Genomic DNA, 13,993 nt, shown 5'->3' on the forward strand with positions numbered 1-13,993 from the left:
ATAATCCTGATCACTAACATTTTAATTTAATTTTTTTCATTATTATTATTGCAGCTCCTACTTGGAATATTTGTCTTTAGGAGGCTCCTAAATGGCTCAAGTGGTAAACTATAATATTTACATTCTAATAATAATCCAAAATGACTAGCTAGGATCAGCGCTATATTGCTGTGACCAGGAACTACCCTGCACACTGTGTGTTAAGAAGTTCGCAAACAGTTTTCTCCTGTTTGCTCATTTACAGCAGTGTCTGTAGCTCGCGGGGGTACTGCTGAACTTGCCATGCTACTATTGAGCCCTCAGTCCTCTTTCAGAAACACCTCAGCCCTGTGTTTGGCTGTCAGTGTAAAAAAAGTGCACACTGTGACTGCGTGTTTCATGCCATCTTAATCTCTGTTAGGTTGGTAGGACGATTATGGCAGTAAATATTCAAAAGTGATTCCATCCTTTTAAACAGTTTAAGAAAAACTTCAGAGAAAGCAAATCATCCATTCATCCATTCTCAAACCGACTTTTTTTTATCCAGTTCAAGGTTGCAAGGGATTGGAGTTTTTCCCAGCAATTAACAGGTGCAAGGAAGAGTAAACCCTTAACTTTGTTAGTTACTGACTTTAAAAGCCGTGTTAACCTAACAAACCACTTTTCTGATGTTAAATTATATTTACATTGTACAATAGTTATGGAATATAAAGTAGTAAACAACTTACTAAACAAGCAGTACATGACAGAAAGTTTAATAAATACTTTTATTAAAGTGCAAAGGAACAAGTAAAGGTTTTTTCCATGCTGAGAAGAAAAGAACATCATTTAGTCTGTGGAGCCTTCTTTAGGTGTGGAAAAACTGCTTGCACTTTCATTATAGTATTTTAACTATACTTTTATCAAAAGTACTAAAAGTATGTATGGATACTTTTATTAAAATATTAATAAACACTAAATATTTTTTTTCTTTAATAAAATATTGTTTAACATTTTACATTAATAATAAAATTAGCTAAATTACATAAAGAATACATTAAGAGTATAAAGCTTCTTTATTAAATGTTAAAATTAAGGTCATATTAAAGACTGAACACCAGAAAGTTGTCATTGTAAGCAAGTTGTGATGGAAGGAACTATGCTCTTTATTGCCAAAAACAGGTTTGTATTTCTTAAAATATGGATAAATTTGCATGCTTTGTTGCACTACAATAGGTAATACGAATGTAGTGGACGATATTGGATGCTTGGGCCTATGTCATGAAGTGTATTCCTTGGCCTTCAGTAGCATGTTCACCAGTTAAGGAATTTAGTTTTGACAGAAAAAACATTGTTCATTATTAATAAAAATGGTTAAAAATTCACACTTCATTGTAGCAAAAATTCATAAATCAGTTATTCATAAATCAAAGGATATCTGTATCTTATTATACTCTGATGCTCTGTGAAAGAGAGAAGTGCTGTTGTTAAGTTTGGATTTTTGTTTAATTGTAAACCGTTTCTGCTTCCACTGTTCATGTCTGACGTTCAGCTTTGAAAAGTTGAACTGCTTGTGGTCTAAAGAAGTCATCACTTGAGAATGATCATGCAAGGCCGATAGGGTAAGCCCTCAGAAATAACGTATAAAGAATGTTTAATACAATAGTACTTAAAAACATCTCAAATGGAATTGTACAATCCAAGATAGGGGGGACCCTCAATAATCAGTTCACTGTTTTAGGGTGACTCAAATAAGGTAGGATATGTAGAAAGGGTCTGGCTCATTTTTCAATGGGTTAGATAACTCCATTGGAGCAATAGGCATTTTCCATCAAGAGCACAAGATTCTAAAAAAAGAAAGATCTAAGCTTTGTTTCCAGTCTATATTTGAGGCACAAGCTGTTCCACTGGTGGAGGGAGGGTTTAAAAAGGGAAAGGAGAAAGGTGGCAGTCTGTTTGCGTTGCTGCACTGCTTGATTCGAGTCCTCTGTCTCTCCGTTCTCTGCCATTGTGTCCACATATCCTGCAGAGGCTGGGCACGGGGGCAGCTGCTCTGCTCCCACGCTCTGCCGAGGAGCTCAGGACACCCTCTTTGCATCACCGCTGTGTGACTCACTGCGACCTGTCCATTCTACCCACTTCATCCCTTCCACGGCATCCAGGAACGAGCTGGAGGGCTACAAAGCTGCTCTTCATCTGAACTCCCTGGAGTCCTGCACCGTATGCTAAATATTTAACATTGCACAACTTTTTGGAAAGGTTCCAGCCATGGTTGAATTTCTGGATTCGTCATTGTTCTCCATCTTCGAGGGGATCTACTTCGTCCTCGTGGCCAGCCTCGGCATCCCCAGTAAGGCAACTGCTCATCTGTGGCGTGTGCTTCACTGTTGTCATGTTGTTCCTGCTGGTAGTACTGTGTTTTTTCAGAGAACTGTGATGCTAATATGTGAGAAGGATTATAGAATGTGAGTATACACTAGGAGAAGTCTGTGTCTGAACAAAAGTTTGCATGCTCCTATAATGTGAAATTGCAGAAAATAGGTTGTACAGAAAATATCTATGAACACATTCATATACATTGAAACAACTCTGTATTTTAAATCAAATCTTCCCAATCCATGTCCTCCTCACAGCTACTGTATTTTGTTCCACCAGATATTCAATTAAATTTTTAAACCTTTAACAGACCTATTACCAGGTTAAATTTTTAACTCTTTGTTTTCAGTTCCAATACATGTAGGAGGTTGCCTTTTAACTATTGTTTTTCTTAAGCATCTTAAAATCTCCAACCTTTTCTGTAGAAAAAAATACTTGAAAAGGTTCTAATCCGAGAAACGGGTTGGTTTAATTAAGCATTCAAATGCGGAATTATGGTTCCCAGGACCAGACTGGCAAACCCCATGTTAAAGTACAGTCCTGCTGAATGTGTGGCACTAGTAGTATTGAAGAAGGGCGTCACAGTGGTGCAGCAGTTAGCATTGCTTCCTCACAGCTCTTGGTTCCTACAGTAGGTTCCGTTCTGGACTGGAATAAGTATTGTATAGAGTCTGCATCTTTTACCCATGTTCAAGTGGGGTTTTGATGACTGACTGGCCTGGATTCCCCCACAGCTGCCTGATACACACAGACTAGGACAATTGGCATTTCTTGATTCTCCCTGTACACTTGTAGGTGTGTGAGCTCTGTGATGGACGAATGTCTTGTCCAGGATGTTGCTGCCTGCCCTGTTCTGCTGGAATAGGCTCAGAGTGACCTACAGTATATCAGGAATAATGATATTGGGAGAAATAATAAAGAATTAGTTAGCAGTTAGCATCCATTGGGGGGGTGACGGACTCTGCTAAGTTTTTGCACAGAAAACAGGGGATTTCAAAATGAGCTGGCTTTTTTTCTTTCTATTTGACAATGTCCTCTAAAATGTTCTTTTTATCGATGTACAATGACAGTCCATGACGAGGCCTTTCCTGCTTGAAGCACGGTGACTTACAACTAAAATGTTTTTCATTGCTCAGTACAAACAATCCTCTCAGCTCATCCGCCCTCATTCAGCTGTTCATTATCAGGTGTGTGAATGTTTCTCAATCTCCTGTCAGTGTAGGCTCAGCCATGTCAACATGAGCCCGATAATAAATGGCTCAGTTGAATGGGATCCAGAAGAGCTGCTGAAGCAAACAAGTAACTGCAGATTATCAAGGCATTAGCTAGTATATTGTTGCTTCTTGAATGGAAGGGACTGCTACTGTTTAAAAGTCACACCTGTCCCCTCAAGGCCCCCATTATTAAATGAGGATAGAACAATGCACACAAGCCCATTATTGACTCAGCACTTACCGCTGTCATGGTTTTCTGTCCAATGATGTAGATCAGGAAAAAAGTAAGTGAGCTCATTATCTCAGGCAGTAAGTTTAAGGGCACTTTTCACGGACAGAGTCGTTCTAAAGTTTGAAGCATTATTTTTAATGAAGAACTTTAAATAACTTTAAATCTGGTAAGAAGCTGCTTCTAGGGCTGATAATCTAACATTAGGCAAACATGGGCAATTCCAGATTTAAAAAAAAGTGTTGTTGTAATTCCCTTGAGCAATCCATGCAATAAATGTAGTAAATATTATATTATATAAATATAATATCAGCATTGCATTTATTTTATTTGATGTAAATCATGTTATACCATGATAATTACATTTTCTGCAGCACCTTTTTAAAGTCCTAGAGTAATCACTTTTATCAATTGTGGCACTTTTACTTCAGTAAATATTAATGTGGTTTAATTCTGATTTGCTTTGTTTTAGAATAACATATTTCACAGTGATTTTTCTAGTACAGTTCACTTGTACTTTGTATTGGGTGAATCTCCCTAACTTTCTCAATGGTGTTTAGATTTTGGCACGGATCAATCAATCTCATTGGTGAGGATATGTGTTCTTCCAGACGTTCTGTGCTTCTAATTCTGGTTTTTCCTCTGTGAGTAGTATGTATATAACACTACTCTTGTTCGAAGTCACACCATCAAAATGTCCTAATAGGGCTCCCCAACTCTGGGTGGGGCCATAGTGTAGGCTATAGTGACTTCAGGTCCTCTTTCCTCATATCTGTTAATAGCATAACTGGACAGATTATTTATACTCCGTATCTCAATCTTAAAATCTAGTCTATGGTCCTGTATGTGGAATTATACATACATCTTCCTATCAGAATCTTTGAAAAGGTTTCTGGAACGTAGTGCTAAGATCATATAAAATAATTTTGAATTTATGTTCCACTGGTACAGGCTAAAGACTGCCAGTGTGTAATGACAGCCAGCCTCCATTGCAGCGTTTCATTCTCTGAGTGATTCTCCAGTACACTTCAGTCTTTGCCCTAGATGAAATTGACACTTAGCCCTCCCGCTATTTGAATTACCAGATACCTCTTTCATCTACCCAGAGTACTGGCATAAAATACTGGGTTTGGAATTTGCAATGTGGTGAGTCAAAAGCTCTAATCACGCCCGCTGTCTGTTATGGTTCTGTTAAAAGCCTTCGGCCCTCATTCCTGCCTCTTTTCTCTTCCAGCCAACCTGCTGTCCATCTTTGTGCTGTGTTTCCGGCCCTGCGGTATATCCAAGTCCACGGTCATTTACCTGGTGTCCCTGGCTGTGGTAGACACCCTGTTCCTGGTGCTGGGGGGGCTTGTGGATGTGATTGAGAGCTGGTTACACCCACAGCTTTCCTACCAGAGCGGCTTGCTCTGTGGCTCCATCACCTTCAACGAGTACTGGACACTCTTCAGCTCCCAGTGGATTGTGACCGCCTTCACGCTGGAGCGCTACCTGGTGCTGCGCAATGGCACCTTGCGTCACTGCTTCTCCCGGCCACACGTGGCCCTCTCCTTGGTGTTGACCACTGTCCTGGTCTCCCAGGTGGTCAGCATTCCCTGCTATTGGCTGTACGAGGCCTGGCCTGGTGGAGGAGTGGAACCTGGCCTGCCGACCAACTTCAGCCAGCAGCCCATTACCTACCGCTGCCTGTTCCGAAGCACCCCCAGCTCCAGAGCCATGGTGTGGGTGCATATTATCATCTCCGGCCTCCTGCCCATGGGCCTCACCTTGTCCTTCAGTGTGCTGATAACCCTGCAGTTCAAGAGGAAGGCCCGCGTGTTTGTGGAGAGTGTCCATAGCGCCATGTTCCACCTGACCCGAACCAGGCTGCGGAGATCCAGCAATATCCAGATCACGGTGGCGGTGACCACCGTGTGCCTGACTCTACCACGTTACGTCACGTACAGCCTGCTTGATGCCAGCACAAGTCTAACGGCCCAAGAAAGGGATAACCAAGCGGATCCGCTCAACACTGCCGCCGACGTGGGCCTCATGCTGCAGTGGCTCAGCCTGGTCATCCATTTCTGCCTCTTCTGCTGTGTGTCTTCCGGGTTCCGCCGAGAGAGCCTGACCCTGCTAAGATGCCAGGGCTGTCCAGGCGAACTGGGCAGGATCAAGCCGTGGTTGACACGGAGACAGTGCCAGTCTCATGCCAGCTCCTTCAGTGAAGCACAAGCCCCATCCACGCAACCAGACATGCCATGTGTCATCTGGTTGGTCCAAGAGGCTAACTGACCCCACTGTGACCTTTGTGAATGTGCAATAAGCACAACAAAATGGCGTCAAATCCAAGTGAACAACATCACTTTCACAGCGCAACAATAAAACAATGCAATGCTAATATGAATTAAAACCAACTGCTTTCTTTCTGAAAGAGGGAATTTATATCCAACACAACTCTGGGGTTTTTATATTTCTGTTGCACTATCATGCACAAAAAAACAATCATATTTAACTACAGCAGCAGAAACAGATGCTGGAGACTCTTCTCGAGGAAGGAATGAGAAGAAATGAATGCAGGGTTATGTGTAACCCGCTTCACCATTAGACATCAGAACATTGTGCAACGATACCTTGTTCATCTCTTGGAGTTGGAGAGATACTTATCAAACTATGTCTAAGTCTTTAGTCAATGAGGGGTTTAAGCCCTTTGAACAGGAGGAATAGGAAAACTATTAAAAAAGAAACCCAAGATATTTTTATCTTCTAGTGTACAGATCCAAAGTACATTTAAGATTTACAGATGAGGTTTTTGCGTTTAAACTGGTTTCTGTGCATTATTGATACCATCAAAATCTGAAAAATAAATTATTTTTTAACAGGCATCCGTGAACTGAGCAATCCTGTTTGTCATCTTCAGACCTGTGGATAGAGTTATCAACAGGCTTGTATTAAAAATGTTCCCCAGTGTTGTTGGGCTTTTGAATGACATTCTTAATACAGACTGATTTGAAATGACAAACCACTAATACATTAGTCCCACTTTGTTTTCCCTCTAAGCAATGTAGGACTTTAGAAAATAAACAGTTAAAAGCTCAATAGCTCCAGATGGTATTGTTTTTATTGAATGCTGCATGGAACTATTTGTAGCTCTAGTCATTATAGGCAACTTCAACCAAAACCATAAATATTCATCACCCACAATGTAAGGAATGCCTTGGGCAATATAGAATAAATGCAGTTAAAAAGGAATAAAGTCAGCCAATTGTATAAAAAAGCATATGTTTATTAATGTCACTTAATTTAATGTCACTTCTTCATGATGAGTTTGATCAAAACTGTTCAACATCCAAGACCCATTATGACACATTTCACAACAGCTACAGTAAGTAAAGCTGTTTATTGGGAATGGTAACAAAAACACAACCAAATCCAACTACAAATACTCAAAAATGGATGGGAATACTACAATGTCAAAACTTAATAGGTCTTATCATCACTCTCTAGAACCTTTGATGTCTGCATGCACCAGCTGTAAACAGACTTTACATAGAATTATAGTTTCTTTATTCTATACATAATTTTCCATGGACTGCTAAATCTTTTCAGATTGTGTTCCAGTTCATAAAACAACACAGACACCACAGACTACACAAGCAGATGAGAAAGCTTTGTAATATTAAACAACTTTATTTCACTGTGTAATTTCTTCGTCATTCCTGTCACCTTTGAAGTAGCTTGTCTGAATGCTGTTCATCTAAGAGAGCTTAATGAGGGAAGCTCTTAAACTGAAGTAACAGGGAAAGATCCTTCAAGGTGCTTCATCTTAGATGGGGATGACAGCAGTGTCTTTTAAGAAAGAATCACAGTTGTATTGACATTCTTCTAACTGTTTTCCCTATGTCCCTCAGCTGCAAGATTGCTCAGCTCATTTCATTTATCATCTTATTCTTGTAGCAGGCATTATTTTGTGTGGACATCCTGCAATTGTAGAGTTGTTATAAAGGTATATTGCCCAAAATGCCCACTGTGCCCCTTGCACTGTTGGCACTAGGGATGAATAGTAAGTCACTCCTTGGAGCTGCTGCAGATCTTTGGCAGCTCCATGTCAGAGGGCACCTGCAGCTGGGGCGCAGGTTTGGAGGGGGTAGCACATCCCCGCACCAGCGCAGTGCATTCCTGCCGGAAGGCTGTGCTGGCCAGACAGAAGAGGCAGAAGTTTATGGCAGAGTTCAGTGCCTCCAGCATGGTGCAGATCTCCGCCAGCATGGCCAGAGGGGGCGCCGTGCCCGGGCCAGCGAGGCCAGCTGAGTACACCAGGAAACGGGGAAGACCCAGGGCCACGGCCGTCAGGGAGATGGTAAGCAAGAGGCGGGCGGTTCTCTGCAGGCGCAGCTGGGTGCGGCACAGGGCAGTGGCTGCACTCTCCCCTGGAGGCGGGTGGATGCGGCTGCGCAGGTGGAGCTGGTACACGATGAGGGCATTGAAGGCAATGAGGAGGAGGTAGGGCACCAGGCCACAGACGAAAGTGTGGATCCACAGCAGGGAGACGAAGCTCGTGTTGCTGAAAAGGGAACATAGCCGCTCGGTCACGTTGGCCTCCCCGGGGGGAAGTGAGGAGCGCCTGTGCTCGCTCAGGAGGCAGGCCATCACGGACACCAGGTAGGAGAGGGTGATCAGCCCCGCTACAGCTCCCTGGGCCACTCTGGGCTGAGCAAAGCACCGGCTGGCCCTCTCCTGGAAGAGCACGAGGTATCGCTCCACAGTGAACGCCACAATGATCCACACGGAGCTCAACACCGTGCCGTACTCCAGCACGATGGCCAAGCAGCAGCCCGAAGATGAGCCCCAGAAGTCATCTGCATCCAGGAAGAGCTGACTGAGGTTGAAAGTCCCCGCCCACACCAGTGACAGAGTGTCCGAACAGGCCAGAGCTACCAGGTAGATGGTGGTGGTCTTGGAGAGGTGGCAGGGGCGAGTGAGGATGACGAAGGCAGCAAAGAGGTTGGCTGTGAGACACAGAAATGGGAGAGATGGCCGGCGAATGAACACCGAATTGGATGAAGCGGTTAGGAAATAGATGAATGGATGTTAATGACTTTCAAAAGTTGTGAATCATATTTTGTCCCAGACTGTATCATTGAAAAACTTATTAAACCACAGGCACTGTTTTATATGGTTCCAGGGACTGAGGAGATCAGCACTATTACAAACAGCAGTTAAGAATTTTTTAAAATGTTTTAAATGTTTTTCTTATGGATAAATCATCCTATGCTCTTCCTCAAACTGTTTTGCATGGCGAAGGGGGTTCCTACTCCCCAGACACAGATGCTTTCTCAGCGAGTGTTGATCAGTCTCCCCAGCATTTCTTCAGGACTCATGCACCTATAGATCCAAGGTATCTTAAGGTTACCCCAACCAAAGAAACCCTTGGTATGCCAAGGGTTTTGGGAGAGGGAACATTGAACCTAAATTAGTGAGCTGGAGAGCTCTGCTCAGTAATACCTCTTGCAGACACACCTTTATACCAGGAGTCTCAAACTCAATTCCTAGCATCAGGATTACATAGGAGGGCTAACTATTTAACTGCATAACTGTAATTCTTCTAACCGGGCTCTGAGGTAATTTATAGTTAACTGTACTTTTAACTGAATAAATGTTTGAAGTAATCGACTGTAGGACCTTAAAATAATCCATTTATGTTTATCTAAGAGAGTAATTAGATTATTTGTTTAACTGACTACTCAGGGTGAAACAGAACAAAAGACACCAGTCCCTCTGGAAAATAAGTTGATAACTCCTCCCTTATTCCTATTAATTTTTGTGTCTGGGATTTAAACATTGTCCTCCAAATGGAAATCCATTTCTTGCCTGTAAATGATGGAAATGCTGTTAAATGAAGGAAAGGGCTGTGACACCAGCAGTGGTTTCGATCTAGAGCAGTGCTTCGCAAGTAAAGCATGGGTCCTGCAGAGCCGCAAATCTACAGAATTCACAGGGAACACTCCCCTGATGACTAAAGGCTTGTGTTAAGTCAATAACCAATTTAATTAAGTCATTAGAAGCTCAAGTCTGAATGATAACCAGGAGCCTTTGTGGCTCTAGGAGTCCAGGAGTGAGAATCACCTATGGTAAAAAAAAACAGACACCAGCACCTAGCAAGACATTAGGCACTAAAATGAAAGTCTGCTGTTGTGAAAACAAGGTACCCATATTTTTATTGCCTTTGTTTACATGATAGTCATGGAAACAGAGGGATTTTGAAATCTTGTACAGGGGGGAGTTATTCCTGTCCTTTGTTCTGGATCACCGGCAGCTGCAGTCTTGCTGATATGTAAACCCTGGTTCTATCCTATGGTGTGATACAGTATCTTCATTGCCCCCAAGCCATTACTGGACTCACAAGGCACTGAAGCAGCGGACGGCTCCTGATATGGATGCAGCTGGATTGCCTTTAGAAGTAGTCTTCATGCACAAGAACAAGGACAGATAAGTACTGTGAGTCTCACCCCTAAAGAAGGGTGTTTCTTCCTATCGCAGGGCTTAGACATGGATACAGAGGCTCAACAGTAAAAGTACTCAACTCCCCATCCTATCAGGCCGATGAGAACAGAATCTCAGTTCTCATATTATTTATTAATTCTTAATATTGCTTAGGAATACCACAGCATCATAGCAATAAGATTAAGCAAAACAATAGAAGCACTGTAATATAGGTATCTCATTTTCTCAAAATGTCCCTTAAGTAAAATTAAATATGAGCTTCGTTCTTCAAAAACTTTTGAGGAAGCTTGTAACGTTATTTGTAATAAAATACAGTTATTTAACATTGAGAGTTTGCTCATAATTTGCATAAAACTGTTCACACCTTTAATATTTTGTATGACTTTTATTTGTCTGCCTTGTAGCATAGATTGTTTTAAGAGCCAGCGATCCTTCCTAAAATTGTAATTTGTACACCTTGTTTAATTATGTTAAATTATTGTATTAACCAATATATGTTATTTATACAACTCTACAGTTTGTGTTTCCAGTGTAAATTTTGTTATGCAAGTTACAACACTAACATGTTTAAAATACTACAAGTCTACAATGCACCCCATCAATGTTGGTACATTATTTATAATCTCACCTGGTATCCCCGTGGTACAGAGGATAATGTAATAAGCTTTCTGCATCTCCACAAATGAATCCCAGTCCATCTCTCTTTTGTGAAGTAGTGAAGTAAAGGAGGCTTAAGAAGAGGGTTTCAGGAGTCTGTCATATTTTTTGTTCCATTTTTAGTTAGCTGATCTTTTAAAGGTATTTCAAACTGTACATTATTGCCCAAATCATAGCAGCAACCATACTAGGTCCAACACCTTATGTGCTCTGAAATTCAGATATGCATCATAGTCAGGTGACCTTGTGCCTCCTATAGACCTATGAGAAGGCACTACTGCCACCCGCATATTAGTGTTTGGACTCACTTATGCTTCCCTTCCTGGAGAGACCCAGCTGGGCTTCGTGGTCTGTGTTAGAGTAGTTGAGAGAGCACCTGGCACCGGGTGTTGTAAAAGTGCTCGAACATTAAGCAAACATTCCACAGTCCTACCCCATGGACCTGGTTGTCATGTCATAAATAGATATTGTCCTGTTCGTGCTAGGTGAGCTGCTTAACTGCCTGCTATGTCAGGAAACATGGCATAAAAATCAATTGATTTGGGCTCATTCAGTCACTTAATGACTCTCACAAAGGCATTTCTTCTACTTTCAATGCATGCAACAAGCCCACGTTTAGAACTTCCTAAGAATCTGTAACAACATAAAACATTTTAAATGATGGTCATTAACTGTGGGTCTGTTCCCTGGGAACATGGTGTTCAGTCAGTTTTGAAAAAAAAGGTAACCTATCGTGACTGTTATTAGTTTTTATGCTACACACTCCGAAGGAATAAGCAAGAAAATGAATAAATACTTTTTTGATGTTAAGTATTACTCCAACTATCACTCAAAAACCTCTTGAAACACACTTCTGAACATGTGATGCTTTCAAACCAGTGCCAGGAAGGCTAGGACAAGACTACGAACACCTGGCTTATCTTAACACCTTAACTTGGCTTATCTTAACTCCTGTGGGAACACTGTGGATCCAGCTTGGGTTTGCCATGCAATCACCTGTCATTCAATGCTGGTTACCATGGAAACAGATTCTGACAGAAAACCTGTATCACCTGCAGGCAATTTACATCCTGCATCAGATGGTGCAGAATATTTCAGTTCTGCTCAGACAATTCTTGGGGCTCTGATAAAGAGATTAACTCTGACCTCAGCCTTTTTTTAAGCTCCCTTCCTGAGTTCCTTTGTGTTTTGTTTCTTCCTGGATTCTCAACCCTAGATTTTCCCTGACCACTCCTCTGGATTTGCTCCTTTTTGTTTTGGACCTGTTTGTTTCCCATGCTTTGAACTTTGCCCACTTGATTTGATTATAATTCTGGAATTCCCTTTGTGCTTTCACTGTCTCTCCAGCTTTGAGCTATGCGTGCATCTCGCCACAATCCCGGACTGTGTGAGCCTGCACCATGCTTGCCTGCACTTTCCCTGTGTTGACTCTATCTCTTACCCAGTGCATGGATCCATCTTATGCCTCACAGATGCTGCTCAGTCCCACCTTAAGCACAGATATGACAAACGTAGCTTTTACTTGGCAGATTTAGCTTTGTCATCCCAGGGTAAATAACCACCATGGCCAGAGACAAGGAATCCAGAGAAGAAAAAACAGAAGAAAGAAACAACAATGCATGTAGTAGCAGTCTGTAGAGACAGCTGCACTGAAAAGAGTCTTTACATAACAGTCTCAATCCAAACGATAAAATAAAATAAATAAAAAAGTCATCAACTGCAAGAAAACATCTCTGGTGATTAAGTCCTTCATTTGCAGTCTGGGAGGTTTTGATGTTGATGTTTGACTTCTATCATTCATTCATTAATGATGGGAAAAACACTGCAGGTATTTCAAGCAGCCTAATTAATGAAGTCATTTATTTGCAGTTGCAAATGCATTTTAGCATGCCAGAATCAAACATGTAAGAACTAATTATATTTCATGGGCACTTAAAAATCTGTGAATGCTTCTTTCACATAGATCTGATTTGTAATTGCGCCCAGCTGTAGGAATTACACTGCCACTATATTACAATTGATCTTAATAATATTGTAACGCTTACGGCCGTCAGGTACTGTGTAAGAGCCGGCGTACCAGAGCAGGTGACGTCACCGCCCTTCCCTATGATAGCAGGACTACAGCTACTGGGCTGGAAAGAGATCTCTCTTTAGCTCACGGGGTTGGGTCGCTGCAGAGAGACGCGGAAGTCCCGGGTTCGAGCCACCTATACTTTGGGCCGACCAGATGCGGCAAGGGCGCCCGCGGAGCCCCCGTTGCGTTACAATATAAATACACCAGACAAATGCACTTAATGAAAACGCATGCTGTTTTCATGAACTAAAATCAATATTACCCTACAAATAATTCATAAATTATCTGATCATTATAATACACTGAAAAGATATGACCTGCATATTTTTCCCCATTTTCAAAATTAAAAAAAATCGAATTCAAACTTAAAAACTATTTCTAAATAGTTAAAAGAATTAAAGATTAATTTTCTAATGTTTACACAGGCAATAAGATTATGATATTACGACAATTCAAATGGTGCTGAAAGTGGAGTTATCTAAAATGCTAGTTCATAATTAAATATGCAGGTCATTAATAACCTTAATTTCATTTTTTTTGCTATTATTTATTTGTATACATTAGTGACATTAACTATTGAAAACTACTCACTTTCAGTCTTAAGAATATATTCTTTATTCACAAATCAGAAGTACTTTAATGGTCAAAGGAAGAAGAAAAGCATTTTACATTGCATCCTGGGAAGAATCGGGGTTCCTAGTGGAGGAGGTCCGTGGAAATATGGTGTGCATTGTCTGCAGTTTCCTTTTCTCTGGCTATTTACACACAACAGTGCCATGCAAACGCTGCCACCCTCAGCCACTGATATCGCATTTTGACATTTAACTTTTACATATAAAAGTGTTCAGTTTGAGCCATTCAAGTTTCAATAAAAAATGCATTCACTTCCAAGAAAATGCGCATACTGTACTAATGTTCAATTCAACACAGTGAGACATCATTGGAAGGGTGTGAATCCTATTGCAGGACACTCTGTGTGGAAAGAATTGGTATATATGTTTT

The 13,993-nt window shown here is 41.3% G+C and overlaps 2 protein-coding genes across 2 annotated transcripts; one reads left to right on the top strand and one right to left on the bottom strand.

Moving 5' to 3' along the window:
- The first annotated feature begins 2,226 nt into the window (after positions 1-2,226).
- Positions 2,227-6,051, top strand: LOC148820594 (putative G protein-coupled receptor 139). The gene is made up of 2 exons (XM_088933388.1): positions 2,227-2,308; positions 5,012-6,051. The coding sequence occupies exons 1-2, from the start codon at positions 2,227-2,229 to the stop codon at positions 6,049-6,051; spliced, it is 1,122 nt and encodes a 373-aa protein (XP_088789514.1).
- A 1,773-nt stretch (positions 6,052-7,824) lies between these two features.
- LOC148820595 (putative G protein-coupled receptor 139) lies at positions 7,825-10,958 on the bottom strand. The gene is made up of 2 exons (XM_088933391.1): positions 10,889-10,958; positions 7,825-8,765 (listed from the first exon to the last, which is right to left on the bottom strand). The coding sequence occupies exons 1-2, from the start codon at positions 10,956-10,958 to the stop codon at positions 7,825-7,827; spliced, it is 1,011 nt and encodes a 336-aa protein (XP_088789517.1).
- Positions 10,959-13,993: the final 3,035 nt, after the last annotated feature.

Source organism: Atractosteus spatula, chromosome 14 (assembly GCF_055471065.1).
Source record: "Atractosteus spatula isolate fAtrSpa1 chromosome 14, fAtrSpa1.hap1, whole genome shotgun sequence".
NCBI classification, from domain to species: domain Eukaryota; kingdom Metazoa; phylum Chordata; class Actinopteri; order Semionotiformes; family Lepisosteidae; genus Atractosteus; species Atractosteus spatula.

What these genes read in the sequence shown, in the direction of transcription:
- LOC148820594 (XM_088933388.1), top strand. Translation starts at nt 2,227, where the DNA reads ATGGTTGAATTTCTGGATTCGTCATTGTTCTCCATCTTCGAGGGGATC. An exon ending in GGCCAGCCTCGGCATCCCCA is followed by an intron (nt 2,309 to 5,011) that starts GTAAGGCAACTG and finishes TTTCTCTTCCAG; the next exon opens with CCAACCTGCTGTCCATCTTT.
- LOC148820595 (XM_088933391.1), bottom strand. Translation starts at nt 10,958, where the DNA reads ATGGACTGGGATTCATTTGTGGAGATGCAGAAAGCTTATTACATTATC. An exon ending in CTGTACCACGGGGATACCAG is followed by an intron (nt 8,766 to 10,888) that starts GTGAGATTATAA and finishes TGTGTCTCACAG; the next exon opens with CCAACCTCTTTGCTGCCTTC.